This window comes from Neovison vison, chromosome 12 (assembly GCF_020171115.1).
Source record: "Neovison vison isolate M4711 chromosome 12, ASM_NN_V1, whole genome shotgun sequence".
Taxonomy (NCBI): Eukaryota; Metazoa; Chordata; class Mammalia; order Carnivora; family Mustelidae; genus Neogale; species Neogale vison.
The window spans coordinates 7,275,337-7,302,827 of NC_058102.1; the positions used below are offsets into that span (position 1 = coordinate 7,275,337).

Below are 27,491 nucleotides of genomic sequence, written 5' to 3' on the forward strand. Positions count from 1 at the left end.
GTGACAACAGGGAGCAGAGGTAGGAGGGCGAAGGCGGGGTGCAGGTAGGAGGTGGCGGATGTGCAGCCAGCTCTGCAGAGGGTGGGGCACCTTATTCTGTCTTTCTAGCATTTGTACCACACTTTTCCTTGTTCCGACTGCTTTGAATGTGACATTTGTCCTTCCTCAATACACGATGAGGTAAGCGGGCAGAATTACTCCCATCGGTCGGATGAGGAAACTGAGGCACAGAGTGGCCGAGATGAGCCAGCTGGTGATGCAGGGGTGCCTGGGACACGTGCAGAGGAAACATGGGAAGAGGGGAGGAGGACAGAAAAGACAGTCCCACAGTTCTCATCTCAAAATATTTAATTTTGTTTTGAAAAGGACACATTCCCGGCTTCCCTCCCTGCCACATCACTCCAGCCCACCAGCAGCGACACATTCGCACGCACACACGCACATAAGGCCAATGGGCTACAGTCTGCTTCTGCCCTCTCTGGCTGGGAAGAAGGGGTTTCTCCTTGCCTCCTTCCCCCAGCAAGGGTACAGGGGAGAGGGGCCCGCTGGAATGCCAGCTCCCAGGGGAGGACGCAGAGCCCCACACACTCTACCACGTGCACTTAGAAAAATAAAACCAAGTGGTGTTCTGGCATGCCCAACACCGTAAGATAGCAATATCCACCTGGAAGTCATCTTTGCCATTTTCTAGAAAAATTTATTGCACTTAATTAACAGATGTTAAAGGAGCTCTGGGGTGGGGCTTTCCCACGAAAACCAGGGGTTCCTGGCCCCTTGAGTTACAGGGAACCGAGCTCCCAGGGCCGTGGATGGAGAGCTGCCCGGCACAACGGGGCCCTCCTCTGCTGGTTCCCAGGCCTGCCACCCCGCCTCCGGCTGGAGGACGGTATGAGCTGCCTGCCCAGGGCCCCAGCAGCCCCCCTTAGCAGGGCGGTGCTTACCCAGAGTCAAGGGTCACTGCCCAGTGCCCTCCCCAACCTCAGGACCCGGACAGGCAAACCCCTTCCTTTGGCCAAGGGTAAGAGTCACCCAGGTCCTCCACAAGGTGCTAGCCATCATGAAAACTCTCTCTAAATATATATATATATATATATATTTCTATATCTAGATATACATTTATTATATGCATATTCTTTCAACATTCTAGCTCACTCATGATTTGTCTGTTCTGAGGTTGCAACGAGGCTGCCACGAAGTTGAAGACAGGCAGCTCAGGGAGGCGAGTGCTTCCCAAGCGATCATGAACCGAAGGGAAGCCGAAGCCGTTCACACCGGCTCCCCTGGCCTCCCGTGCTTCTCAAAGATGTCACAGATCTGAGCACAGGAGCCACACTCTTTGGCTGTCAGCCCCAAGGAGGGAGTCAAGGAGACTCCCAACTCCGGACGGATACTGAGCAGGCAGCAGCCCTCTCCTGCTCCAAGCACCCGTTTCTTAGGCCTGGGAAGGAGACACGCTTTACCTGAACGCTCCTCTTCCCCCAGATGTCAACCTTCCGTGGACCCTTCTCCCTGTCCCTATCAGGCTCCTGACTCCAAGGAGCTCTTCTGAAGGAGGCCAGCAGCCCCACTCTTTCCAAGTGAGCACTTTGGGAAGGATCCAGACACCCACTGCTTGGCGGGGAGGAAAAGGGGGGGCACTGAGCAGGCAGAAGGTGAGACGGAGAGGAGAGACATCAGGCCATCATTCCACCCACTGGCGGGGGTGAGGGGACATGGACACCAACCAGAGATTAAATGTCCACCCTTAAAACAAAACACAACACAACACAAACCGTATACTTTCTGGCCAAAGAAAATGAAGAGCATTTAAGCTGGAGGCTCTTCTACCAATTACAAAATGAGAACTGCCCTACTGGTGGGTAGCCAGACCAGACAGAGAGTGCCCGGGCGGGCAAGCTGCCCGGGGCAGGACACGGACATGCCGGATGCGACGGCCCTGTTGTGGTTACAATAGAGTGAGAGTGAACACGGTTTTTCTAGAACCACAAAGTCAAAATTGGGAGGGAGGGGGGTGGCCTCCCTTGGCCTCAGGGACCCTTGTCAAGTACCCGGAAGGGCAGGTGTGCAGGTCCCTGGAGGGCCGTGGCATTCCCCTGGGGTGTGGCCCATGACCAGTGCATGGTTTCCCCCCGGCTTAACATCTGTTAGGGAAAGTCTTTCAGGGTCAGGGCCCAGGACTCAGAGCCACCACTTTAAATAGAGCCCGTGGTAAGCATGACAAAGTGCGCCCGTCGCCTCTGACCCTCTTTACCACAGGCTACCTGCCCTGAGCAAATAAATACACCCATCTCCAGGTGCCCCAGCTGACCACAGTGAGCAGAGGGTTCCACAGCTTTCCTCAGCGAATCTTCCAGGTACAGCCGAAGGACGACGGAGTCCGCGGACACAAACAAGAGAAAGAAGCAGCTGAGGTAGTGGGGCCACAGCTGCAAGGACCTCTCCCCTCCACACGGCAGCCAGGCTCATGTGGGCGGCCGGTGTCTCCTAGGACACAGACTCAGGGGCCCCTAGCCCCACCAAACGGCCCAAGAGCTGAGCTGTGACTCCTGTGATCCCTCACCGGGTCCTGCGGGCGGACACTCCGGGCAGCTCGCATGGGGGAAGAGATCCCAAAACAAGAACTGGGAAGCCCTCCTTCTGTTTTTAGGGAAAGTGGACGACTCTGGCCTGGCCCACACTGGACAGCAGAGCAAGAAAAAAAGGGAACTTCTCGGGAAACATGCCCCAGCTCTCCGGCCACAGTGTACGGGGCCGTGGAGGCCGGTTTTCTAAACACCATGCGAAGGGGCATCTTGGCTCCAGGAAGTTAAGCTTCCTAGGCAAGGGGTGGGGGGTTCCTTTTAAATCCAAGATCTGAGCATGGTCACTAGGTGAAAAGAAACAGCAGGTTCCAAGGCCCAGTGTGGTGGGACAAAAAAGTTTCAGGTGGCCTCCACGAGTGGCCTGGATAAGAGGAGATGAAAAGGCCTCCCTCTGCACTGTGGGCGAGACTCGGGAGGCCAGCCACCCTGGGAGGCCCTCTTCCAAAGCAGATCAAACAGGGAGGGCCCCTCACCGGGGCCTCCTCCCTGGCTTGCAGGCCTCAGAAGAAAAGGGGTGTGGGAGCTAAGAACGGCTGGGTGCGCTTCTGCGGCGGGCCCCAGACCCACACCCCACCCCAGGCCGTGCAGAGACGCTGCTCCTGTGGCCTGGCCCACGGGGGCCACTATGGAGGAGCTGCTTTGTCTTTCTACCTCCGAAAGAGATGGGAACGGATGTGCCTCTCAAAGACTTTCTGGGGAGGGGGAGGTGGGTGACAGATAAGCCCCACCTGAAATGCGCCCCGCTACCTGAGAAGACGTCGGGCGACAAGGATCACGACTCATTCCGTGGAGACAGGCTCAATGGCCCAGGCCGGAGACCGAGGGAGAGTCAGGGAAGCCTGAGCCCCCTGTGAAAAGAGATCTGTACCCCAGAGGTCCCCTTCCGATTCAACTGGGACGTCCGAGAACAGAAACTAAGGCTGATTCACCCGTCCGCGTAGCTTCTCTCGCACCCCCACGGGGGAGGAGGCTGGCCCCCCAGAGAAGTCGCCACGTGCGCTGGCCATGTGATAATGAAGCTTGAACGTGAACGCTCCGGGAGCAGGTGCGCCACCATTCGACCATGACGAGTCATAAGTCTCCACGCGTGTGTGGGGTGTCAGGGAGCCCCCAGGCAGAGGTCTGAGGTGCAGGCGGCGCTGCCCGGCGGGGGCACGGGTTACAAGGGCCCGTACTTGGTCTCATACTTGGACACGATGGTCTTGCACTTGCCCACCTCCTTGCGCAGCTCAGCCACCTCCGTCCGCAGCGCCGTGTTCTCCTTCTCCAGGAAGGCGGCCCGGATGGTGATCTGGTTCTCCTTCAGGCGCCGCGCATCCCGGGACCGTTTGGCCGCCACGTTGTTCTTCTTGCGTCTCGTCCAGTACTTCTCGTCCTGTGGGCAAGTGTCCCCCGTGGGTGTCTCCTCTCGCCCCACGAGGAAACCCAACGTTTCCCCTCCTGCCAGCACCCTGCGCCCAGATTCCTCTTGAAACTCAGCTGGTGCCGCCAGCCAAAAGCTCGGACCCCAGGGAAGGAGCCGCAAGTGCCAAGGACACCGAGGGGCCCCCCCTTTCCCCGGGGAGGTGGAACAAGCAGCAAGGTCGCCGGGTGGGATATGCAGGGGAGGAGAGGGGGCTCACTGCTCACCAGCTCTGGGCTGCTTCAGGATAAAGCACCGTCCACACCCTTGCCTCACCTCAGCATTCCGGTCAGGACTAAGGGCCTGTGCCCTGTGTCCAGTGCCCGGAGTTTCAATCTCCTTCCGCGCAGGGGAACCGTGTGAGCCCCTTAGCCTCTTACTGTCGCCGGTCCCTCATCTTCATGATGCGGGACAATAACAGCGACTGTGACACAGAGGTGTCTCGGGAGTAGACGAGTTCCCGTGTACAAGGGGCTTATGACAGTGCCCGGCGTACGATAAGGACCACACAAATGTCCACCGTCTTCACTGTCACTGTCACTGGAGCCTCAGAAACCTCCTGAGAGGCGGGTATGGTTATTTCCGCCCCGCAGATGAGGCATCTGAGGCCTGGCGAGGTCTAGCTGGCGAGGTGGAGTCTGAACCCAGGTCTGCCTGATTCCAAACCTTGGAGGAAATAGGTTCCTTGGAGTTTTCCGTAAGAAAGGATGGAAAGACTACAAAATCCTCCTCTCCCTCCCACTCTCCGAGTTCCTACAAAAGCATCAGCTTAAAAGCCGCTTGCTCCTCCCTGGGGATGGCAACACACAACCATCTTTTGTCCTTCAAAGCAAAGGCTTGTTCAACCCCAGTTCCTGTGGCCTAGTGAGCTCCTGCCCGAAGGCTGGGCCAAAGCCAGGGAAGTGGGAACATCACCATGGTGGCGGCCAGTAAGAAAAGACAGAAGCTACAGGGAGTTGTACTGGGGCCAAATGTTACCTGACTCCCTTTCTTTCTACAAATTGCTGCAGGATACGGCTCTGTGCTCTGAACTCACGCCTTGCTAAACGGTGTCCACAAGGAGAGAGGGTCCTCTGCATAAAATCAAATGGGAGGCAGCACAGCCGCTCAGCTCAGACATCAGCTTACCTTCTGCTCATCGGGGACAAAGACCTTCTTGGCCTTTTTGATCATGGGCTGGGGCTTCAGATCCTCCTCTGCAAACTTGTGCTTCCGAGGGTTGAAGAGCTCCCCGCCGGGGACACTGGAGAGGACCAGGTCAGCAGGGTCAGGATTGAAGTTCACATCCACCTCCACACAGTTGGGGTCAATGGGACTGGGTGTCTCCCTCTCCTTTTCCAAGGAGGATTCTGAAAGACACAGAGGCAGGTGGTCCCCAAATAGTCCACTGGACAGCAAAGGCTCACGCCCCACACCGAGATACCTGCTTGAATCTCAAGGTTGCCCCAGCCACTGTCACACGCAGGGAAGAAAACCACCACAGTATCAGCCCCAAAGCTGGCATAAGTGATTCAACCCAAGAACACAAATATGGAAAGAATTCTTTCCTGTAGGAACAAAATGCTCAAAAGGAAACAGAGGCCCTCGAAAAAGAAAGGATTTTCCGATTGTTTTCTTCCCCCCAGAAATGTTAAGCAAAACATTAAGTCATTATACCCCCTTAACTTCCTGTGGTTTCAAGTTCTCAAATAATGAGAAACAGCTGAATTTCTCTGTGAACTATTACGGGCGAGGGACACAGGCTGAACAAGGAAATAGCTTCCATTTTTGAATCCCTCGAGACGTTATCGGTCAAAGTGCTCATTCAGCCTTAGAACAACTCTGAAAGGCAGACAGGTGTGAACCCTCTGTTACAGATAACAAAACGGAGGCTCAGAGACACAACCTGGTTGTCCCAGCGTCACACAGATGGTAAGTGACCGAGCGACAGTGTGAGTCTGGGTCTGGCTGACTCTGAATCCTTGTTCTTTCCCACCCTTTCTGGCTGCCACTCTGTTGTGGACCTTGGATAAAAGGCACTTTCAGAATTCAAAGGTTGTGCGTTACTAGAGATAAGTCACAAAAGAACAACAAAACATACCTTTGGCCTGCTCATCCCACGCTACTGGTAGAAGTACACAAAATACCTGGTCGACAGATATTTGTTAACGATCTATCACATGCCAGGAACTGTCCTTGCAAAGACAAATCCGTGCACAAAACAAGTACAAATCCTTGCCTTCGTGGAATGTTATTCTAGCGGGGGAAGGCTGACATTACACAAGATAATTTAAAAATATCTGTAAGAGTGCTGGACGCCATGTGGCTGTTCGGGAGAACATTTCAGCAGGAGTGAACGTCAAACGCACTGGGATGTGCACAGGCAGGCGGCGGTATTCAAGAAACCAAGACGCAGCCACTGTAGCTGAAGAAGGATGGGAGGAAAGGGTAACAGGACAGGTCCAGAACACAAAATGCAGACCTTTTAATCCCCAGAAAGCAGTGGTTTTCAATAGGGGATGATTCTGTCCTGCCAGAGACGCGTGACCACATGGTGGCGGGGGTGGGGGTGGGGGAGTCCGCTGGCATCTGGTGGGCAGAAGCCAGGAATGCTGCTAAACATCCTCTAATGCACAGCCCCGCTCCTCCCCGCCACCCCAGCAAAAAAAAAAAAAAATTATCTGGTCCAAATGTCAACAGTGCCAGTGACTCTGACTTTTAGCCTGAGATGGGAGAAGCCGCTGGAGGGTTCTGAGCAGACCGGTGACCTGATGGTTTTTCACTGGCTTGTGTGCATAAATTCAGTGGCTCCTCTTAGACAGGGTTAATTACAAAAAGGGCTTGACATAAGGAGAGCGAATGACCAGGGACCCGCATGGGAAGGATGGGAAGGAGGGGAAGGCCGCAGCTGCCAAATCCTACACCCACAAGCCGAACAGCCAGGGGGCCAGAGCCCGACAAGCGGGACTCCCACACCCTGCTGGGATGAGCAGCCACTTTGTAAGTTGTGCGGCGGAACCTACAAAGGCTGAACATCTATGTGTCTGATGACCCAGCCCCACGGAAGTGCACAGATGTATTTACCAAAGGACACGCGTGTAAATGACCACGGCAGGGCTGTGCATAACCTAAAACTGGAAATGCCTCAAATGCCCATGAGCCACAGAATGGAGAAACATGGCATGATCAGACGATGGAGTCATTCAAGCGAGTGACATGAACAAACTGCTATAGGTATGAAATAAATTTCCTCACAAATTTGAGGAAAAGCAGCTAGACGGAGCGGGAACTCTCCTTTCGTTTCTACCATGTGTTCAGTTCTTCAGTATAAAACTTACTTTACCTGTATTGTTGTTTTCTTCTGCCATAGAGTACTCCGTAAGTATTTTTTATGAATATATAATTTATATGTGTGTTATAATGCTAGCTATAGGCACCTATAAATATCAGACTGCAAACATAATTATAATAGACAAAACAAACGTAATATATAATATATACACATACGCAATTAATATACAATTCCGTGCACCTTTGGTGATGGAGATAAGGAGTGATTACCTCTGGGTAGTCATGACTACATTGGGGGTCACAGGGCATTTCTGGGACACCAACAGTGTTCTATATCCTGATTTGTGTGGTAGTTACACGGGTGGGTTCACTCTGTGAAGATTCGCTGGGCTGTGAAATAGGTACTTTTGTATGCCAAAAGTTTCATTAAGAAGGCTTACTTAGAAACAGAATCAGGTCACCTGGGTGACTCAGTTGGTTGAACTTCTGACTCTTGGTTTTGGCTCAGGTCATGATCTCAGGGTCGTGGAATCTCGGGCTCCGTGTTCAGCTCAGAGTCTGCTTGTTCAGCTCAGAGTCTGCTTGAGATTCTCTCCTTCCCTCTCCCTCTGTCCGGCCCCCTCCCAACTCTCTCTCTAAAATAAGTATATAAATCTTAAAACAACAACAACAATGTATCAGAGGCAAACACCACCTTAGGCAAATTGCCTAAGGCATAAAATGAGGACTCATTTCCAGCTCTGCCCCCTACCCACACATGGACCGGCCTTCCAGGACAAGCTGATGAGCACAGAAATGAGCGGCCCTCCAACAAGAATTCAGCTGGAATCAGCTGAAGTCTTTAGATCTACTCAGTTTACAGGAAAAAAAAACAGAAAAAAAAAACAAGGGGCAGAGGAACATGTGAAATGGCACTACAGGGATATGGACAGAAAAACCCAGCATGTGCAAAACTCTACCGGACCAATAACTCAGTGTCTTCAACAAATGAATTGCAAAGAAAAAAAGGAAAGGGGATCCCAAAGATTACAAAAGATTTAAGAGACATAACTAAATGAGATCTGTGTGTCTTGTCTGGATCCTGATTCAAACAAACTGTAAAACAGTAAGTTGTTTTTTTTTTTTTTTTTTTTACAGATATATTTATTTGAGAGAGAGAAAGAGTAGGCGTGCACACATGGGGTGGGCAGAGGGAGAATCTCAAGCAGACTCCCCAGTGAGCACAGAGGCCAATATGGAGCTTGATCTCATAACTCTGAGATCATGCCCTGGGCTAGAATCAAGAGGCAGACACTTGGAGCGCCTGGGTGGCTCAGTGGGTTGGGCTGCTGCCTTCGGCTCGGGTCATGATCTCAGGGTCCTGGGATCGAGCCCCACGTCGGGCTCTCTGCTCTTCGGGGAGCCTGCTTCCTCCTCTCTGCCTGCCTCTCTGCCTACTTGTGATCTCTGTCTGTCAAAAAAATAAATAAAATCTTTAAAAAAAAAAAAAATAAAAAAAAAAAAGAGGCAGACACTTAACTGACTGAGCCACCCAGGCACCCCTCTAAACAGTAACATTTCTGAGACAACTTTTTGGAAATTTGAAAGCTTATGGATATATTGTCAATTTATTACATAAAACTGGTAGTTTCGTTATGCTTTTTAAAAGAACCTTTACAAGGGCGCCTGGGTGGCTCAGTGGGTTAAGCCGCTGCCTTCGGCTCAGGTCATGATCTCAGGGTCCTGGGATCCAGTCTCGCATTGGGCTCTCTGCTCAGCGGGGAGCCTGCTTCCTCCTCTCTCTCTGCCTACTTGTGATCTCTCTCTGTCAAATAAATAAATAAAATCTTTAAAAAAAAAAAAAAAGAACCTTTACGTTTTACAGACATATTGAAATATGTACAGATAAAATTACATAGTATCTAGGATTCTATTTTATTTTTTTTTTTTAAAGATTTTATTTATTTATTTGACAGACAGATCACAAGTAGGCAGAGAGGCAGGCAGAGAGAGAGGAGGAAGCAGGCTCCCCACTGAGCAGAGAGCCTGATGCGGGACTCGATCCCAGGACCCTGAGATCATGACCTGAGCCGAAGGCAGAGGCTTTAACCCACTGAGCCACCCAGGCGCCCCTCTTTTTTTTTTTTTTTAAGATTTTATTTATATATTTATTTGACAGAGAGAGATCACAAGTAGGCAGAGAGGCAGGCAGAGCGAGAGAGAGGAGGAAGCAGGCTCCCCGCTGAGCAGAGAGCCCGATGTGGGACTTGATCCCAGGACCCTGAGATCATGACCTGAGCCGAAGGCAGCGGCTTAACCCACTGAGCCACCCAGGCACCGTATTTTATTTATTTCTTAAAAGTGTTATTTATTTACTTTTTTTAAAAAATATTTTATTTATTTATTTGACAGAGACTGAGAAAGCACAGGCAGGGGGAGTAGCAGAGGGAGAGGGAGAAGCAAGCTCTCTGCAGAGCAGGGAGCCCAATGTGGGACTCAATCCCAGAACCCTGGGATCATGACCCGAGCCGAAGGCAGACACTTAACCATCTGTGCAACCCAGGCGCCCCAAAGCTTTTATTTATTTATTTAAGAAAGAGCAAGAACAAGTGCACACGAGCAGGGGGCAGGGAGGCGCAGAGGGAGAGGGAGAAGCAGGCTTCCCACTGAGCAGGGAGCCCAATTCAGGGCTCTATCCCAGGACACTGAGATCATGACTGGAGCCAAAGGCAGTCGCTTAACTGACTGAGCCCACCAGGAGCTCCTAGGATTTGATATTAAATAATGAGGTGAGAGACTGGGAGAGGTTATGGAATACAAGACTGATTATGAGTTCAGAATTAGGAAAGGTTGTGTGATGGTTACATGAGGGCTCATACAGTAGTCTCTTACTTTTGTATTTGACGTGCTTCCATAACAAAAAGTTAAATAATAAATAACACTAGAGCATGAGAATTCCTTGGGGGTGGGTCCCTTGGGTTCCAACACCAGCTCCTGGGATCCTTCTTGGGAGCCATCAGCCTGTGTGTGCCTATAACTGAGCCTGCAAAAAACTTTGTAGGGCCCCCAGAGACAGCGGCCATGCCTCCTCTGAAGGGTTCATGCCTAGGAGGCATGAAAACCAACCCACCACCCACCCCTTTACAAGAAGTACAAAAGAGAAACGAGAGAATAAAGAGTCCCAGAAATAATGTCTGTCCTGGTAGCAGGACAGTGCCTAAGCAGTACCTGGCTATGGGATCAGGCACCCTGGCTGCTTTCACTACCTACCAGCTATGTGACCCTGGGCAAGTTACTTCTAGTTTCCTCACCTGCAAAACAGGTATTAGAGTATCAACCTCGTAAGGTTCTTGTGAAGATTATGTGTTAATGCCTGCCATGCAGTAAGTGCTAAATAAATGTTAGCTACTAACATTTACTGAATGTTAACTAACTAAATAAATGGTTTATTTATGATTTATTTAACTAAATAAACGGTACTACAACTACTACTACTACTATTATTATGATTACTAACACTACTGCCTGAGCTTGCCAGTAAGCTTTGGCAGAGCGCATGTGGAGGGAACGAGCAGAGCTGAGGAAAAGCAGCACGGGATCTCGATCCTGTAATGCCTCAGACTTCAGGGGCTCACTCCACCGGCCCAGTCACCTGCAGCACCCCGGCCCACAGCAAGGCGCCGACTGTGCTGTGGCTGCTCTTTTCGTCTCCAGCCTCAGGGACTGTGCTCCAGGGCGGGGCGCAGAGGCTCTCTCCACGCTCCAGGCCCACCGGGACCCCCTCTGAGACAAAGGCCTCACTGGCTGTGCGCACTCAGTGGCCCTCGGCGGGAAGTGGGCTTCTCCGCACGGGCCGGGCGGCCTGGCACCCACCTGTGCTGGACGCGGTTTCCGAGGGCTGGAAGACGGCCGCGGAGGAGGACGGCGGGGATGCCGTGGAAGAGCTGGCCGACTCCTTCCCTTCCAGCTCGGCCACAGGCAGCAGCAGGTTCTGGGCCAGATGGGTGGGGCTGGCGGGGATGCCGTTCTCCAGCAGGAACTCATCCAGGTCCATGTACTCCAGGTGGAAAGACTCGCCGTCGTAAGGGATGGTCTTGTCCCAAATGGGCGGCATGAGGGAGGCTGAGACGGCCATGGTGCTGGCTGCCGCAGCCTCGTCTTCCTCCAGCTTTTCCTTCCCCTTTTCTTTATCTGCAGACACAAAATCTGTGATGAGACATCACACAAGAGGGTCATTCAATCTCAGGAGGTGAGCTGTGGGCCTCTCGGGGCTGACTCCTCTCCATCTGAGCCCCAATCCAGACCATCAATTTCGAGAGCTCGCTCTGCTCTCCAGTGATAACCTGCTGTTTGACCGAGGCCCACAGGTCTCCTTCAGACATGGCTGCACGGCCTTGCCCAGGTCTGGCCTTCCCAGAATGTTCTCCACAAGTTCTGGGGTCTAATATGGTCCCAGGATTAGTTCAAAATAGGCTTTGGCATGGTCATCTACAGGAGAGAGGCTTCAGGGAGGAAATGGAGTTTCTGATATCTCAGTATTATTTTAGGAAAGGATATTTTAGGATTCTTCAGACCAAGAACTTCGGTGTTCTGTCCTGTTCCCTCCAGCCAAGCTTCTCCACTGTAACCCAGCCTTGGGCTTGAACCCCAGCTTTGCCACCCACTTGCTTTGGTGTGTGATTTTAGCCATGTTACTTAACCTCTCCCAGACTCAGTGTCCTCCACCATAGATAAGGATAAAGTAGCCTCTTTGGTGAAGACTAGAGATAACATTTTTTTAAAAGATTTTTATTTATTTATTATTATTTTTTAAGATTTTATTTATTTATTTGACAGACAGAGAGCACGAGTAGGCAGAGAGGCAGGCGGGGGCGTGGGGAGGCGTGGAGGCGGGCTCCCTGTCAAACAGAGAGCCCGATTCGCGGCTGGATCCCAGGACCCTGGGATTATGACCTGAGCTGAAGGCAGAGGCTTTAACCCACTGAGCCACCCAGGCGCCCCTTAAGATTTTTATTTTTAAGTCATCTCTACACCTAATGTGGGGTTCGAACTTAATGACCCTGAGATCAAGATTCGCATGTTCCATCGACTCAGCCAGCCAGGTGTGCCTCTAGACACAACATTTGAGTGTCTTGTACGGTTCCTGGCACGCAGCAGGCATTCGCTATTCCTGTGAGCTTGTTGAGGGCAGGGACTATATCTGATTAATTTCTACATCTCAAGGACCACTGCAGAAGCAAGTGGAGGGAAAATATGCATACTGAATGAAAAATACTGGGTTTGCAAACTGACTCCCTTTAGGTTTACTGGATAGAGAGGGTTTGGAGCTGTCTTTTCAGGACCTTTTTCAGAGCAACCATTTCAAGAGACCGCATAAGCAGAGAAGACTGAAGGCAGGTTTTCTGGGACAAGAAGGAAGGAGTGGAACCGAAGAAGAAAAGCTTATTCCAAAGAAAGAAAGAAAGAAAGCAAGCTTGTTCCCATTCATAGCAAAACTAATCAATTAGTGGGGACTGGTATATACCTAATTCTCTCAGCCCAAAAGCTATGTACAGAGGTATGTAAAAAAGGGCAAATTAAGAAAAAGAGATGAAAGAAATGTGACCCGGTTAGAAGGAAATCAAAGTGACAGGGAGGCTAATCAGGGAATCAAGAGATAAAATCATGACAAGTTCATAATGGGCTTTCAAATTGAGGGAGACAACTTTGAACTCTGGATTCTGAAGTGAAAAAGAGAAATCAAATATGATTATGTTGGAAATAAACCAGTCATGCATGGACTCCTAGACCACAGTCAGCCAAAAATCAGCCTGTTGGTCCAATAAAAATGGACACACCCAGTGTGTTAAAAAGGTGGAGGTTTTGACAAACAAAATTTGGTCATGGCTTCTAACCTGAATTGTTGCAACTGCCTTCTGTACCAAGCTTTGGTTTAAAACCAAATGGGAAGTAAGAAAACCAAGCTTTGGTGGGCTGGGTGGGCAGATATCCTCCTTGTTCTCCTCTGAGATACTGACCCTACATTCTATTTAGAAACGACTGTGACCCATGTCGGTGGGATCATGGGGATCAAAAGAGGCAGGAAAAGGGAAGAACAGAAAAACAACCATACTGAAGGACAAGTAACAATAAGTTCCAGGTTTTATCTGGTGTAAGCAATTAAACAAATATATTTTTAAAATTTTTATTCTCTTATTTTATTTTAAAAATTTATTTTAAAAGATTTATTTGTTTTACAGATTTTATTTATTTATTTGACAGAGAGAGAGACAGCAAGAGAGGGAACACAAGCCAGGGGAGTGGGAGAGGGAGAAGCATGTTTTACACCAAGCATGGAGCCCAATGCAGGGCTTGATCCCAGGACTTTGGGATCATGACCAGAGCCAAAGACAGATGCTCAACAACTAAGGCACCCAGGCACCCCAAGATTTATTTATTTTAGAGAGAGGAAGAGAGCACCAGCAGGAGGGGCAGAGGTGGAGGGAGAGAGAATCTCAAGCAGACAGCACCCTGCGTGCAGGGCCCGACACCAGGCTCCACTGCAGGACCCGGAGATCATGACCTCAGCTGAAACCAAAAGTCACATGCTTAACTGACTGTACCACCCAGGCACCCCTAAATTTATTTTTAAGTAAGCTCTATGCCCGACGTCGGGCTTGAACTCAAGATCCCAAGATCAAGAGTTGCATGTTCTATTGACGGAGCCAGTCACACAACCCAAGAACATTTTAAATCAGTGTTTTCCTAATTTTTTATAAATTATAATCGGAGTTTTAATAATTATAGGAGATGGTAAAGGACTAGGTCCATCACAGAGGTCATAGGGATGGATATCAGTGGATGCCAGTGATATGGTAAAAAGCACCAGACCAGGCGGAGAGCTGTAAGGCCTAGCTAGGTGACCTTGAGGAAGCATCCTCACCTTCTGAGCCTCAGCTTTCCTCATCTGGGAAGTGGGGATAATATCTTACAGGATCGCTACAGAAGACTAAATAGATTATTATCTAAGTGCTTTGTAAGCATTATGCAAATGTAAGGTAGAATTACTGTTTCTGATGGTGACTGCTTGGTAATCTTGAATAAGAACCTGAGAGATGTGTACACCTGTCTCAGTGGCTTGTCTCATCCCCACATCTGGAACAAAGCACTGCCTTCAAAACAAAGAAAAGGGTCTGTGGACATGAGGTTCCAAAGCAAGAGGGGAGAGCCTGGCCTTACCTGATGTGCATAAGCTATTTATAACTCAACAGTGGCAGCCCCAGAGATGGCAACCTCAGAACGCATCCCGGAAACGAAGAGAAACAGCATTTTTAAAAAGAAAAGTAATTCCTCAAAACAGGCAATTCACAGAAGGCTTACTCCTTCCCAAATCCTGAACTACACTGATGGGTCTTAGAAATTCAAAGATCTCGGACGGAAAGCATACCTCCATGCACCTAAACCCTCACAATAGGTGGCACTCCTCCTGTGCCCCGAACCTCCCGTCCTCAGTCCAAAAAAACAGAGCCAAACCTGCTTTCCACACAGGCTCCGAGGGCCTCTGTGGCCTAGGAAACAAGCAGCAGCCCAGCTGTGCTACAGTGACCCCAAAGTCTAGGGTCAGCCCCAAACAAGCGGGTGAAGGTGCCACAGCGGCCTCATTCTGACCCTCCTCCCTCTACCTGCCTCGCCCCAACCTCTCCCTGGGAAGGCGCCTCACATCCCTTCTCCTGACACCCCTCCCCCACCTCAGCAGCAGAGCAAATCTCCTGTGTGCACCCAGTAGCTGGGGATCCGCACACGCAGGGATGAAGGGAGGTCCTCCTCCCAGGTGCAGGAAGTCCACATACAAAGACAATCCGCCACCATATATCAGCGCTCCTCAAACTTTAGGGGACTTGGGAATCACAGAAGTGGGGTGCTCCTTCAAATGCAGATACCTGTGCCAGCAGCCGCAGATTCAGGGGCGAAGGGTGGGGCCCAGGAACCAGCATTTTAAACTAGCATCCCAAGTGATTCTGATGCCGGCATCCCCAGAGAAGGCGCCCTGGAGCATCCTCAAAGGGGGAGCCTCGACCCCCACCGGCCTCCTCAGTAACCCTTACCCACGTCGCGCGCGCTGGGAGGCTGCCCGAATGAACCTCCTCTGTGCGACCCCCACCCCACCTCCTCCCTCCTGCCCCTTCCCCGCCCACCCCCATCTGACCTAGCCTCTCTCCAGCCCGCCCGACCTTCTCTTCCCACTCCCTCGCCTCGCCCTCCAGGCCCAGCCGCAGGACAACTACACCCTGACCTCCGACCTCCCCGGCCCCGCCCTCGCAAGGCCCCGCCCCTGCAGAAACCCCGCCCCCAGGCGCGCGCGGACCCCCTCCCCTCACCGAGGCGCGCCTCCCGCGGGGGGTTCTCCATCAGCTTCTTCAGGACCAGGGGGAAGGAACCCGGCAGGCCCCTCTCCCCAGCTGCACGCCCCGGTCCCGGGCCCGGCCCCGCCTGCGGCTCCACAGGCGGCTTCTTTCCGCCGCCCGCGTCCGACATCGTGCCCCGCGCTCTGCTCGCGCGCCTCGCCTCCCCCGCCCGCCCCCCGAGATGGGCCAGAGCCGTGCGACCCGCAGCAGCTGCCGACACGGGCAGCTACTGCGCAGGCGCCCAGCGGCACCCCCACCTCCCTCCATCCCTACCCCGCCTGCGGACAGGCTCTGGCATATTAATTATTCATGAGGCCAGGCCAGCTTCCCGGGATCGCGGCTTCGGATTGGTCCGCCCTGTAAGGAGGGCAGGCGCAGCCTTCCGGGCCGTGATTGGTTAGGCCGCTGGGGTTAGCGCGGCACGTGCGGGGCCAGGTGAGGAGAAACGCCGGAGACCCCGCCCCGTCCGCCCCTGTGTCACCTGATTGGCGCCTGCTGGAGTCAGCGTCATGGGCCCTCTTCGACAGCAGCCCCTTTCCCTCAACCCGCGGTTTCACCTTCGCCTCCCTCTTCATAGCCCCTGCCCTCCTCCCTGACCACCGCAGCCGTTCCCCCTTCCCTCTCATTGCAATCTCGCCACCTCCCGGACGCGCCCCTGAAAGGAAGCGGGGCTGGGCGTGGCCAGGCCGGCCGGGGGAACCTATCAAATCGCCCGCTCGAGCCGCGCGGCCGTCCCCCCGCGGATCACGTGGAGCCGCAGCCGAGTCTAGTGGGAAGGGGGGAGGGAGAAGAGGAGGAAGGCTCGGTGCAGCCAATGGAGGGCGGGGGCGGGGCCCGGGGCGGCGCACGAGGCGTAGCACGTGCGGAGCTGCGGCGGGGAGGAGGGGGTGGCGGCCCTTTTTGTTCCGGGGACTCTGCCTAGGGTCGTGGGACAAGAACGCAAACCCCGGCGCGCACCCCTCCTCCTCCTCCGCGACCCAGAGGTTGGCTGAGGGCAAGGCGTCAGACGGCGACCTGCCCTGCCCGTTGGCTTGGCCCGAGCTAGCTTGGTCGCTGCTACGGGGTGGGGGGGCGGAGGGGGTGTCAGGTTCCCCACGGATCCCGGTTTCTGGTGCGGGCGTGGCAGCCAGATAAACACTAGCTTGGAGGGAGCATTCTTGAGCCCTGCGGGTGGAGAGAAAGGGCCGGCCCTGCGCCAGGGCCCGGGTACTAGCTTCCTTCCTCCCACTTACTAGCTTATGACCTTGGGAAAGTCCAGTGGCTTCACTTGCGCCTGCTTCCTCATCCATAAAATGAAGGGGTTGGGCTAATCTGTAAAATCCTGAACAGCTGTGCAATTCTGTTCCTCTCTAGGACTTTCCCTTCCTTTTCCTAGGGAAAAATGAAACAACAAAATTCCTTTACACAGGGTACCGATTACACACTTTGTGGGTGAACGTCCTCTTAAAGCACAAATACTCCTAGGAATGCCTCTGGAAACCTGTAAAAGTGTAAAATGTGAGCGGGTGCACAAATGGTGGAGGCGGTAGAGGAAGCTAATCCCAAAGAGCGCCCAGAACTTGGTACCTTATTAGAGCACAAATCACCCTCTGCTTTGCCCCCGAACAGTACTCCACTCCCCGGATGGGGGCGGGGAGGGGCTTTGGCCTGTTTATCTGGTTTCTCACCAAGGAGCCAGGCCATCCAGTAGTCAGGCTGGGGAGCGGCAGAGTGCTGTCCTTGGAGCATGGTGTAGGTGCGTGACCGACAACAGCCTGCCTGAAAGCTGTCCAGCTGATGCGATCAGAATTTTGCTGGGAGTTGAGGAGGAAAAAGAAGTTGCCCCCCCACGCCCTACCCCGCTCTGGACACCTGGGTGGTTCAGTATGGTTAAGTGTCTGCCCTCAGGTCAGGTCATGATCCTGGAGTCCTAGGATCAAGTTCGCTTTGGGCTCTTTGCTCAGCAGTGAGCCTGCTTCTCCCTCTGCTTGTGCTTGTGTTCTGTCTCTCTCTCTGACAAATAAACAAAATCTTTAAAAAACAAAAACAAAAAGAAGAAGAAGTTGGGCCCCTAAGCAGGCCTGGAAAATAAGAAGTTTGAAGGGATTCTGGGAGATGGCTGGGACAGGTGATGGCATCTGACTCCAAATTCAAGTTCTTACGGCTATGTGCATTACACTTCCGTGGCCTCTGGCTCATGCCTCCAGCCAACTGCTTCACATCTCCAGGCCACCTTTCCTGGTATATCAAATGGAGATAGGACAGGGTCTACCTCTGGGGTTTCCATAAGCCAATGCACCGCACAATTGTAAACCTGCAACAGATGGCAATTTTCATAATTTTACTAAAACTCATGGGTACATATTCACTGTTTGTGGTGTACGTGGATTCTGTTTAGTAGAAATACTAAATTGTGCACAGAATATCTGTTGACTTGTTCGTGGGAATTATGTACATGGCTAAACAAAGATATCTTTAGTGGGTACCTGGCTGGTTCAGCTGGTGGAGCATGGGACTCTTGATCTCGGAGTTATGAGTTCGAGTACCACATTGGATGTAGAGATTACTTAAAATCTTTTTTTTTTTTTTTTAAAGATTTTATTTATTTATTTGAGAGAGACAGTGAGAGAGAGCATGAGCGAGGAGAAGGTCAGAGAGCAAAGCAGACTCCCCATGGAGCTGGGAGCCTGATGTGGGACTCGATCCCGGGACTCCAGGATCACGCCCTGAGCTGAAGGCAGTCGTCCAACCAACTGCGCCACCCAGGCGTCCCGAGATTACTTAAAATCTTAAGGGGCACCTGGGTGGTTCAGTCATTAAGCATCTGCCTTTAGCTCAGGTCATGATCCCAGGGTCCTGGGATCAAGCTCCAAGTTGAGCTCCCTACCCAGCAGGAGGCCTGCTTCTCCCTCTCCTACTCCTCCCTGCTTGTATTCCCTCTCTTGCTGTCTTTCTTCCCATCAAATAAATAAAATCTTAAAAAAAAAAAAAGATTTTTTTTTTTAAGATTTTATTTATTTATTTGACAGATCACAAGTAAGCAGAGAGGCAGGCAGAGAGAGAGCCCTGGGAACAAGCTCCCTGCTGAGCAGAGAGCCCGATGTGGGGCTGGATCCCAGGACCCTGGGATCATGACCTGAGCTGAAGACAGAGGCTTTAACACACTGAATCACCCAGGTGCCCCAAAATAAAATCTTTTTTTTTTTTAAGGTATCTTTAGGAGACACTGACCTAGAGGTTTTCAGAAACAAATTTCAAAGTGTTAAAAAAAAAAAATTCAAAGGGTACCCCGAGGAAATTGACATGAACCCTTTTTAAAAATGGCTGGTTTAGGGACACTTTGGTGGCTCAGTTGGTTGAAGGACTGTCTTCACCTCAGGTCATGATCCTGGAGTCCCTGGATCGAGTCCCGCTTCGGGCTCCTTGCTCGGCAGGAAGTCTGCTACTCCCTCTGACCCTCCCCCCTTCTCATCCCCCCTCTCTCTCTCTCAAAACAGAAACAAAACCCAAAAACCTAAAAAAAAAAAAAAAAAAAAAAAAAAGGCTGGTTTGGCCATGGTGAGACTTGTTGCATTAGAGTTAAATGTCTATTTTCTTGGCTAATATGACATTATTGAAGGGGGAAACAATTTTCAAGGCATTAGAGGAGGATTTGTGATCATTTAACAGTGGAAAGTTATAACATTTCTTTATAACAGGGGTGGGTATAGTAGGAAGGAATAAAGATTCAGATTTCTTTGTAAACTACAGTTATCCAAAAGGCATAATGCCAACTCCATTTACCACCCTTCCTGGAGCAACTAATGTAACAGGCGAGTGACACTTGTGAGAAGCAAGACAAGCAGGTGGGGACTTTAAAACTCAGTTTTGAGGGGCACCTGGGTGGCTCAGTTGGTTAAGCGACTGCCTTTGGCTCAGGTCATGATCCTGGAGTCCTGGGATCGAATCCAATATCAGACTCCCTGCTCAGCAGGGGGTCTGCTTCTCCCGCTGACCACTCTCCTCTTACGCTCTCTCTCTCTCAAATAAATAAATAAAATCATTAAAAAAAAAAACCCAGTTTTGAGAGGCTCCTAGGTGGCTCAGTCAGTGAAGTGTCTGACTTCGGCTCAGGTCATGATCCTGGGATCCAGCCCTGCATGGGGCTCCCTACTCAGCAGGGCGTCTCCTCCCTTATCTCTCTGCCCCTCCACCAGCTTGTGCTCTCTCTCTCAAATAAATAAATAAAATCTTAAAAAAAATTAAAACTTAGTTTTGATTCCATTCTCTTTTCATGTCCTGACACTCCCCAGAAAGGTTTTTTTTTTTCTTTCTTTTCTCCTGGATAGCCACAGGGTAAATGGTGTGTCACAAACACTGCGGGAACATTACAAACATGTCCTTTCTCGTGCTTGCTTGCAAGCTAGGGGCTTAGCTACGTTGTGGGCTGGCAGCACGCAGCAGCACCACCCCGGAGGTGGGGTGAGAGCCCTTACACTTCGGGCTTCCTTCTCCAGCTGACAGGAGAACCGTAATAGCTTCTGTCTACCCTGCTTCCTATCCATCAGTAAAGTGGTACCAACAGCCTCACCTCACCCCTTCTCAGAGAGGAGGAACAGATGTTGTGAGAATTAGGTGATTTCCATAGTGTGTGTGAGCCCTACGAAGAAAAAGAACTCCATAAAAAGAACATGTCAAGGGGGGGCTGGGGGGCTCAGTTGTTGAGCCTCTGCCTTCGGCTCAGGTCATGATCCCGGGGTCCTGGGATCGAGCCCGCATCGGGCTCCCTGCTCAGCGGGGATCTTGCTGCTCCCTCTCTCACTCCCCCTGCTTGTGTTCCCGCTCTGGCTATGTCTCTCACTGTCAAATAAACTCTTTAAAAAAAAAAAAAAACCAGGGCGCCTGGGTGGCTCAGTGGGTTAAGCCGCTGCCTTCGGCTCAGGTCATGATCTCAGGGTCCTGGGATCGAGTCCCGCATCGGGCTCTCTGCTCAGCAGGGGGCCTGCTTCCCTTCCCCTCTCTCTGCCTGCCTCTCTGCCTACTTGTGATCTCTCTCTGTCAAATAAATAAATAAAATCTTTAAAAAAAAAAAAAAAACCAAGAATATGTCATTACACGGTTAAGACTGTAAAGGTGTGAAGTGTTACCTCAGTGTTCTTTCGTGGTGGGTTTTCAAGCAGTGACTTTTTTTTTTTTAAGATTGATTTATTTATTTGAGAGAGACAGAGAGAGAGAGACAAGCAGGGCGAGTGGAAGAGGGAGAAACAGGCTTCCTGCCAGTCGGCTTTACCGACTGAGCCAGCCAGGCACCCCGCTGCAGTGGCTTTTTGAGGGAAGCACGGTTCCGGGGGGCGGTGGTTGAATTGTGGACTTGGGGGCAGGCCTGGGTTGGGTCGCCCCTCAGCTGGTAGTGACTAGCCACATGGCCTTGGGCAAGCGACTTCTCCTAAGCCTCCTGTTTGTCTCTCAGAAACCGAGGTGGATGTGCTTACCTCACAGAGCAGTTATGAGGATAATGTGTGAGAAGCAACCTCAAGTGCCCGCCTGAACAGTGACTGTCACGGAGTGGGTGGGCCTCCGCACTTCCCCTTCGTTCAGGTTGTGTCAGGTCAGGAGTAGAATTATTCTGGGAGGCTGAGTTCTAGAGTCAAAGCTACAGCAGAGCACGGATGTGAGATGTCCCTTTTCCAGAGCTAGACTGGCTCTAAATTCTCTTTAGTGTTTCAGAAACCTGCTAACCAACCCCAATGAAAAATGTCATTGAGGGTTGCCTGGGTGGCTCGGTTAAGCATCAGTCAGACTTGATCTCAGCTCAGGTCTTGATCTCAGGGTTGTGAGTTCAAGTCCCCCATTGAGCTCCACCCTGGGCATGGAGCCTACTTAAAAAAACAAAAAACAGAAAAAACTTACTAAAAAAACCCTAATTGAGCATATGCAGAACAAGTGCCTTTCATTAAGCCATGATGCCATTCAGAGTATTATTATTTAAATTTGAATTTCAGAGGAGCAGCAACTCCAGCCCAGGAGCCTTTGGCCAGGAAGTCCCACAAAGATCCATTTGGCCACAGAGTCGGCATCCAGTAGGACAGCACCTCTTCCAATCTTCTGACTTTACGGAGCATGGTGGGTGTAGGTTAAGAGCAGGACAGTGAGGCTTCCATCGAGCTCTCAACAAAGCCCAGTTATCTGTGGGCCTTGCCCAATGCAGAAGAGCACAAAACTTTGTTCAGGGTAGTAACTCAGTAAATATTTGTTAGCTAGCTTTGTTGGCAGGGCTGGTAGGAAGGTTGACAAAATCCTTCAGAGCCAAGTCCTATACATTGGGAACGTTATTAGCACGAGATCACAGTCACTGTGTTGATTCACAGTGGAACCTGGAATAACAAATGTGAGCCACCCGTGATGGCAAGTCCCCAGCACAAGCCTGGCCCATAGCTCGCATACCTGTGGCGGCAGAGCTCTGGGCTGTGGTTTGTACCTTGGTCTCAGTGTGTTCTAGGGGAGAAGTGGTGGGTGGAGCTCTTCACTAACTCCTGCCCATCTCTTCAGTATGAGTTTCCTGTTTGGCTCGCCTCTTGTCCACTCCCAGGGTTCGGATTACAGATGGAGAGCTGCCCCAAGAGTGCCATTTCCAGAGAAGCCGTCACCTCCAACCTCTGCCACGTCTCCACAGCCACTGACAGCCATGGTTTCTCCGGGGAACGCTGCGTTGATGGTGCTGTGGTAGGGTGTGGGCTCTGGAGTCAGGCCATCTGGGTTTAATTCCTACTTTGACTACTTCCCTAACTGTGTGACCTTGGGCAAGTTACTTAGCCTCTCTGTGCCTGAATGTCAAAGGCAAACAATTCAGGCACGCTGCCAAGAACTGCACTTGGCACCTAGCAAGTGCTCTGTTGAAGTTAACTCTGCCTAATTGCATTTTGGGTTGTTCTGGGAACATTCCTCCCCACCTGCTGCTTCCCCAAGAATAGTGGGGGCGGAGGTGGGGTGGGGACTTGCAGGCAGGGATGGGACAGCTTCACTCTTCTTTCGGATCTTCGAGGCCCTGCAAGTTCTCCCCTCTGCAGGTCTCTCCAACCTCACCTCTTCCTTCTCTCCACCTTGCTCACCTTTGACAGCCACGGTGCCTCTTATTGCTCAAATACGTGTCTTTCCCGACCCAGGAAAGGGCCTTTGTGGGTGCCGTTCCCTCAGCCTGAAAGTTCTCGGTGTCACTCACTCTCCCGGCCTCTGCCCCAATGTCACCCCCTCAGAGAGGCTGGCCCTGACCCTCCTCACTGCTGACTGCCTGTCTCTCCTCATCGGAAGGCAAACACAGGCGAGGGGCCAGTGTCTCCCCCCAGCCACAAGTGTAGCAAACACTCAGTAAGCGATTGGATGACTGAAGGGATCTTGGAGAATCCGGGTGGGAGAGGAGGAGCCTGGCAGCGGGCAGAGCTGGGTTGGAAGCCTTGATAAGTGTATGGCCCTCCCTTTCCTGAGCGTTCCTTCTCCTCATTATGGAATGGCTAATCATAAGCCACACTTGAGGAACCGTGGCTCTTAGAATCAGGATTCATTCCCGTGGCAGCCTAGCCTTGGGTCAGGCTCATAACCCTTGGCGGGCGGCAGCCTGTCAGTTTCGGACACAGCTGTCAGTTTCCCCGCACTCCACAGGAAGGGACTGATCGAACTGATCGCCTTTCAGGGATGGGTGATGGTGGGGAAACAAATAGGAAAGAAGGCTCCGAGTCCTAACGTGGGAGCCAAGAAGAGAGGCTGGTCCACACCCTGGCCCGGAGGGCAGCTGATCCCTCTGGGTGCATTTCCTCCCCATTTAGGAGTAGTCGGATTAAAGGAGCTAACATGCCCCTTAACGCTGAAGACACCCCCACCCCCACCCGCGCCCTCCTTTTCCCTGAAAGCAAACTGCACACTTTCTCAGTTTCTCTCCGGTTCCTCCAGGCTGGGAAGGGAGGCAACCACATGGACCTTTCCTGAGGCCAAGCTCAGGACAGCCCAGGCTGCATGGACTCTGGTTTTTGGCGGACTTAACTGAGTCCTCCAAGGGGAGGACGCCCAGGCCCTTCTAGCGCGCCCCTGACTCTGCCCTAGCGTTATTCAGCCCCTGCTCCGGTCAGCTCGGCGGGCACCGGGTGGGGGGTGTGTGTGTGCAGACAATGGCACCGTGCCCGGGGAGGCTCTGCACGCGTTTCCAAGGAGACAGCCGTGTGTGTGTGTGTGTGTGTGTACCCACAGATTGCAACACCCAGTTCTTTCAAGGAGAATATCGGCGGGAAGGAGGGTGGAAAGAGGAGAACGGAGGGTCAGATTACAAATATGATGTTGGTGGAAGGCGCGCAATGCCAGGCCCAGTGGCTTTGTCTCTTATGGGGAAAACAGTGTAGGACTTTATAGTTTGCAAAGGGTTTCCTCGTAGGGTAAGTCATCGAATCCTGGCAATACACCCGTGAAGCAGGCAGGCTTTGTACCTTGTATAGGTTGGGGATGGGGACCTGTCAAGGATGCCCTGCTAGGTGGCTCACAAGGGATTCTAGCCAGAAGCTCTCTGAGGCGGGTACCCTGCCCGCCCCGCTCCAAGTGAGGGCCTTGTTCAACCTCTGGGTGTGGGTTCCTGCTGCATGGCTCCCTGCAAAAGAGGCCTGAGCGACCAAAGCTGGCAGAAAATTTGGGGGCCAGCCTCAGAGCAGCTGAGGCCCCACATGTTGACGGAAGGATAGGGTGTAAAGATCTAACAGTGTGGTTGAGAGAAGCAGGGTCTTTCCAGAAGCTGGAGAAGAAGGTGAGAAAATGTGCAACAGAACAGAATCACCTCTTGGAAGAGGATCCCCTGGAGAAGGGGCAGCAGTGGAAACACGAATCATCCTAGGAATCAGGAACCAGAGACAGAGGGGAAACTGAGTCAGGACTCGGGGTCCAGACACCCTCTTTCACCGGACATGATTTGTCTGCCCTCAGGAAAGTCAGTCAAACTGGTGACCAGAGTGAAGGACCACCAGGTGGCCATCGTGACCTGAAGCCAAGGGAGGCTTCCCGTCTGGTCAGCTCTGCTAGAGAAAGTCGGCTTGATTAGGGGGACCAGAAAGTCGTGGAGGTCTGTGCAGGCTGCTGGGGGGAGGCCCAGGGGCTGCAAGAGGGAGAGGGGCCCCGAGGCTGGATCTCAGGGAGCATCTCTGAACTAGAACCGGGAGGGAGAGGTGTCAGAGAGAGCAGGGGCTCATGAGAGCGCACCTGTGATTTCGCACACTCTGCATGGCTTGCTTCTAAAATTCCTTCACACGGGACCCAAGATACCCTCTGCAGGTGACCCAAATGTGTGCTGAGGCAGTCACTGGGCTGGAGAAAGTGGGGAGTTTGTGAACAGGCCTCAGTCTCCTGTGCAGAAACCACCCCTTTCACACCAAAGCAAAAGGTGAGCAATCCTGAGGACAGGCCGGCTTTCTGGGGGCAACTAGCTGTTTCTCTTGTCTTCTTCCCATTGAGGTCAGATGCCAGGGACGGGGGCCCCGGGAGGAGAGACCTTATAAAGTACTTGCTACATAAGTGCCGGAAATTCCAGTTCTGTGTAGTATATGTATCTTTTTTTTAACCAAGGGATATTGGTTTTCGGGTAGATACATTTATTTTTATAGAAGATACGGAGAGGGATACCTGGCTGGCTCAGTCGGTGGAACATGCAATTCTTGACCTCAGGGTTGTGAGTTGGAACCCCACCTCGGGTGCAGAGATTACTTAAAGATGAAATCATTAAAAAAAAAAAAAGAAGCAGCAGCTGTGGAAAAGTCTGGGAGCTTTGAAAAGCAGAGATGGTGGGTGGGCAGCAGGAATGAGTGAGGTCTTTGTGCTGTACACTAACCCCTTTAGCTCTTCAACCTTTATTCCCTCATCTTATATACCCACTGGCATCTGTCATTCCCATGGGACCTCATGCTTTGGACCCTCAGTAAGATGCCACATGGGGACGTGATAAGAGGTGGCATCGGGCTCTGGTTCATGACCCTTGGACCAACCCAGCCATACCAGCCAAACTGATCTTCAGTCAGAACTTGCCAGCTCTTGGAGAGGCTCTGCCTGAGAACCTGGGCCAGTCCCCTCAGTTGTTGGACCCCGACTTTGCCCACCCACAGTAAGCAGCAGGGACTTTCCGGCTGGTCCCAGACACCAGCTGGGAGCCTGCGGCCAGAAGCTGCTGCTACATTTCAAAAGCTTTGTTATCCTGGTCCAAGGAGCAGCACCCCGAATCGCCCCAGAACCCTTTTCTGTCCAGCTGAGAGCTGTCTCCGCAGAGCTACTGGCCACCAGCTGGTCTCTGTGCATGCCCCGGGCCATCCAGAGACACCTACTTTCCTTGAGTGCTTGGAGCAAAGAGGAAACCTTTTGCCTTCGGAAGGACTTCTAACTTCACCCACCCACACGGCTGTTCAGAGATGCTAAGAAGTCAGCTGCGGCTTCTCTGCCAGGCTAAGCTGAGGGTCCCCTGAGAAGATGGGCTTCTCCTGGTGAGCAGCTGGGGCCCTGAGGCTCCAAAGGCATAGGAACTGCTTCTAGGATCCCTGCCTCTGGGGGGTGGCCCGACTGTCCCAGCCTTCAAACCACGGGGTGTGGTTCGAGGGGCCTGCGCCCAGAGAGCCCGCAGGGACTGTGCTCTGAGCTCAGGGGGCCACTGTCCCCCGCTCGGGCAGCACCTCCTCCCTCCCCAAGGGATAAGAAAGAGGGCAGGGCCTATGGTGTCTGTCCTCTGGCCCCAGAGTTTGGGAATGGCTAAGAGTCCTTTGGAAGGAAGTCCTGTGGGGACAACCAGGCTCTGGTGATGAGACAGACACAGCAGGATGAGCGAGAGCCCGAGAAAGCTTCCCCGAGGGGACACGTGGGGCTCCCAAGTCAGACTCCCACAGCCGAGGACAGCCGGGTGCCTTTAAAGGTGCATGTGGATTTTGAGCCCTGAGGACCCGGGTGTAAGCCCCTGACTTCTTGGAACAGAAGAGATTTGGAGATTGATGTATCAGGAGGGAGCACCCTGAGCCGGCCAGCCCCCAAGTCTGGCCAGGGGCTTGTTTCTCAGGGCAGAGCTCAGGAGACACCTGGGGCGGGCTCCGGCCCTCTGTCCACGGCCTCCTCCGCGGGCTCCCCGGCCCCGTGTTTGCCTGTGTCTCCTAGGAACCGGGGCTGCGAGCCTGTGGTCCTGTTACATAACAGCTTCCATCCCATCCAGGGGTTCAGCCCTCCAGCGAGCGGGAGCCGAAGCAGGCAAACGGAGGAAGGAGGAAGGGCTCTTCTCCAGACACCGGAGACGGGGCCCAGATCCACAGACTCCGCCAGTCCGCCGCCACCCCAACGCGCAGAGGGAGGGAACTTAATCAACAGTCAGCCTTCAGCGCATTGTCCCAGCAGGGCGCTCTGGTCCTGCCCTCACCCCACGTGAGCACGGCACCTGTCAGTGGCCACACGCTGGCGCTGGCCGCAGCTTCCCAAAAGCTCGCAGGCCCAGGAGGCGGCCCCTGAGTGGCAGGGACGCTCCCCACTGTGTCCCTCTCTGCACCCAGCCCTGCTCCTGCCCAGGGAGGGGCCAGGGGCAGACCCCGGCCGGGGACCCTCCCCGGCTCGGAGATGCCCATCCTGCCACCGTGCCTGTGACTACCCCCCCCCCGCCCCCGCTCCAGGGTACCTGGGCAGACGGCCAACGCAGGCCACCCCCGTTCCTACCTGTCCTCTTCTCTGGCCAAGGCAGAGAGTGCTCCAGCAGGGACTTGAGGACCTCAGGCATGTCCATGGCAGGAGCCACTCCAATCCGGTCGCAGCTCGACATGGCCCGGCAGGAGGTGCTTGCTCCAGGGAGTTCAGAAGCAGCTAGAGAGGCAGGAGCTCGCCCGGGAGCCGCAGGCTCTGGAGGCGGGCGGGGCGGGAGCCCGAGGCAGC

General features: G+C 52.6%; 1 protein-coding gene across 6 annotated transcripts; it reads right to left on the reverse strand.

Moving 5' to 3' along the window:
- Window positions 1–330: 330 nt before the first annotated feature.
- TEF (TEF transcription factor, PAR bZIP family member) lies at window positions 331–27,431 on the reverse strand. Of its 6 annotated transcripts, none has more exons than XM_044226729.1 (4): window positions 27,279–27,431; window positions 11,107–11,424; window positions 5,113–5,333; window positions 331–3,957 (listed from the first exon to the last, which is right to left on the reverse strand). In XM_044226729.1, the coding sequence occupies exons 1-4, from the start codon at window positions 27,379–27,381 to the stop codon at window positions 3,742–3,744; spliced, it is 858 nt and encodes a 285-aa protein (XP_044082664.1). In that variant the 5' UTR covers window positions 27,382–27,431; the 3' UTR covers window positions 331–3,741. The 6 variants fall into 6 exon arrangements, with proteins under 6 accessions (XP_044082664.1, XP_044082663.1, XP_044082661.1 ...); XM_044226728.1 differs by having other exon boundaries at window positions 11,107–11,439; XM_044226726.1 differs by lacking the exon at window positions 27,279–27,431 and adding an exon at window positions 16,099–16,243 and having other exon boundaries at window positions 11,107–11,439.
- Between the last annotated feature and the right edge of the window lie 60 nt (window positions 27,432–27,491).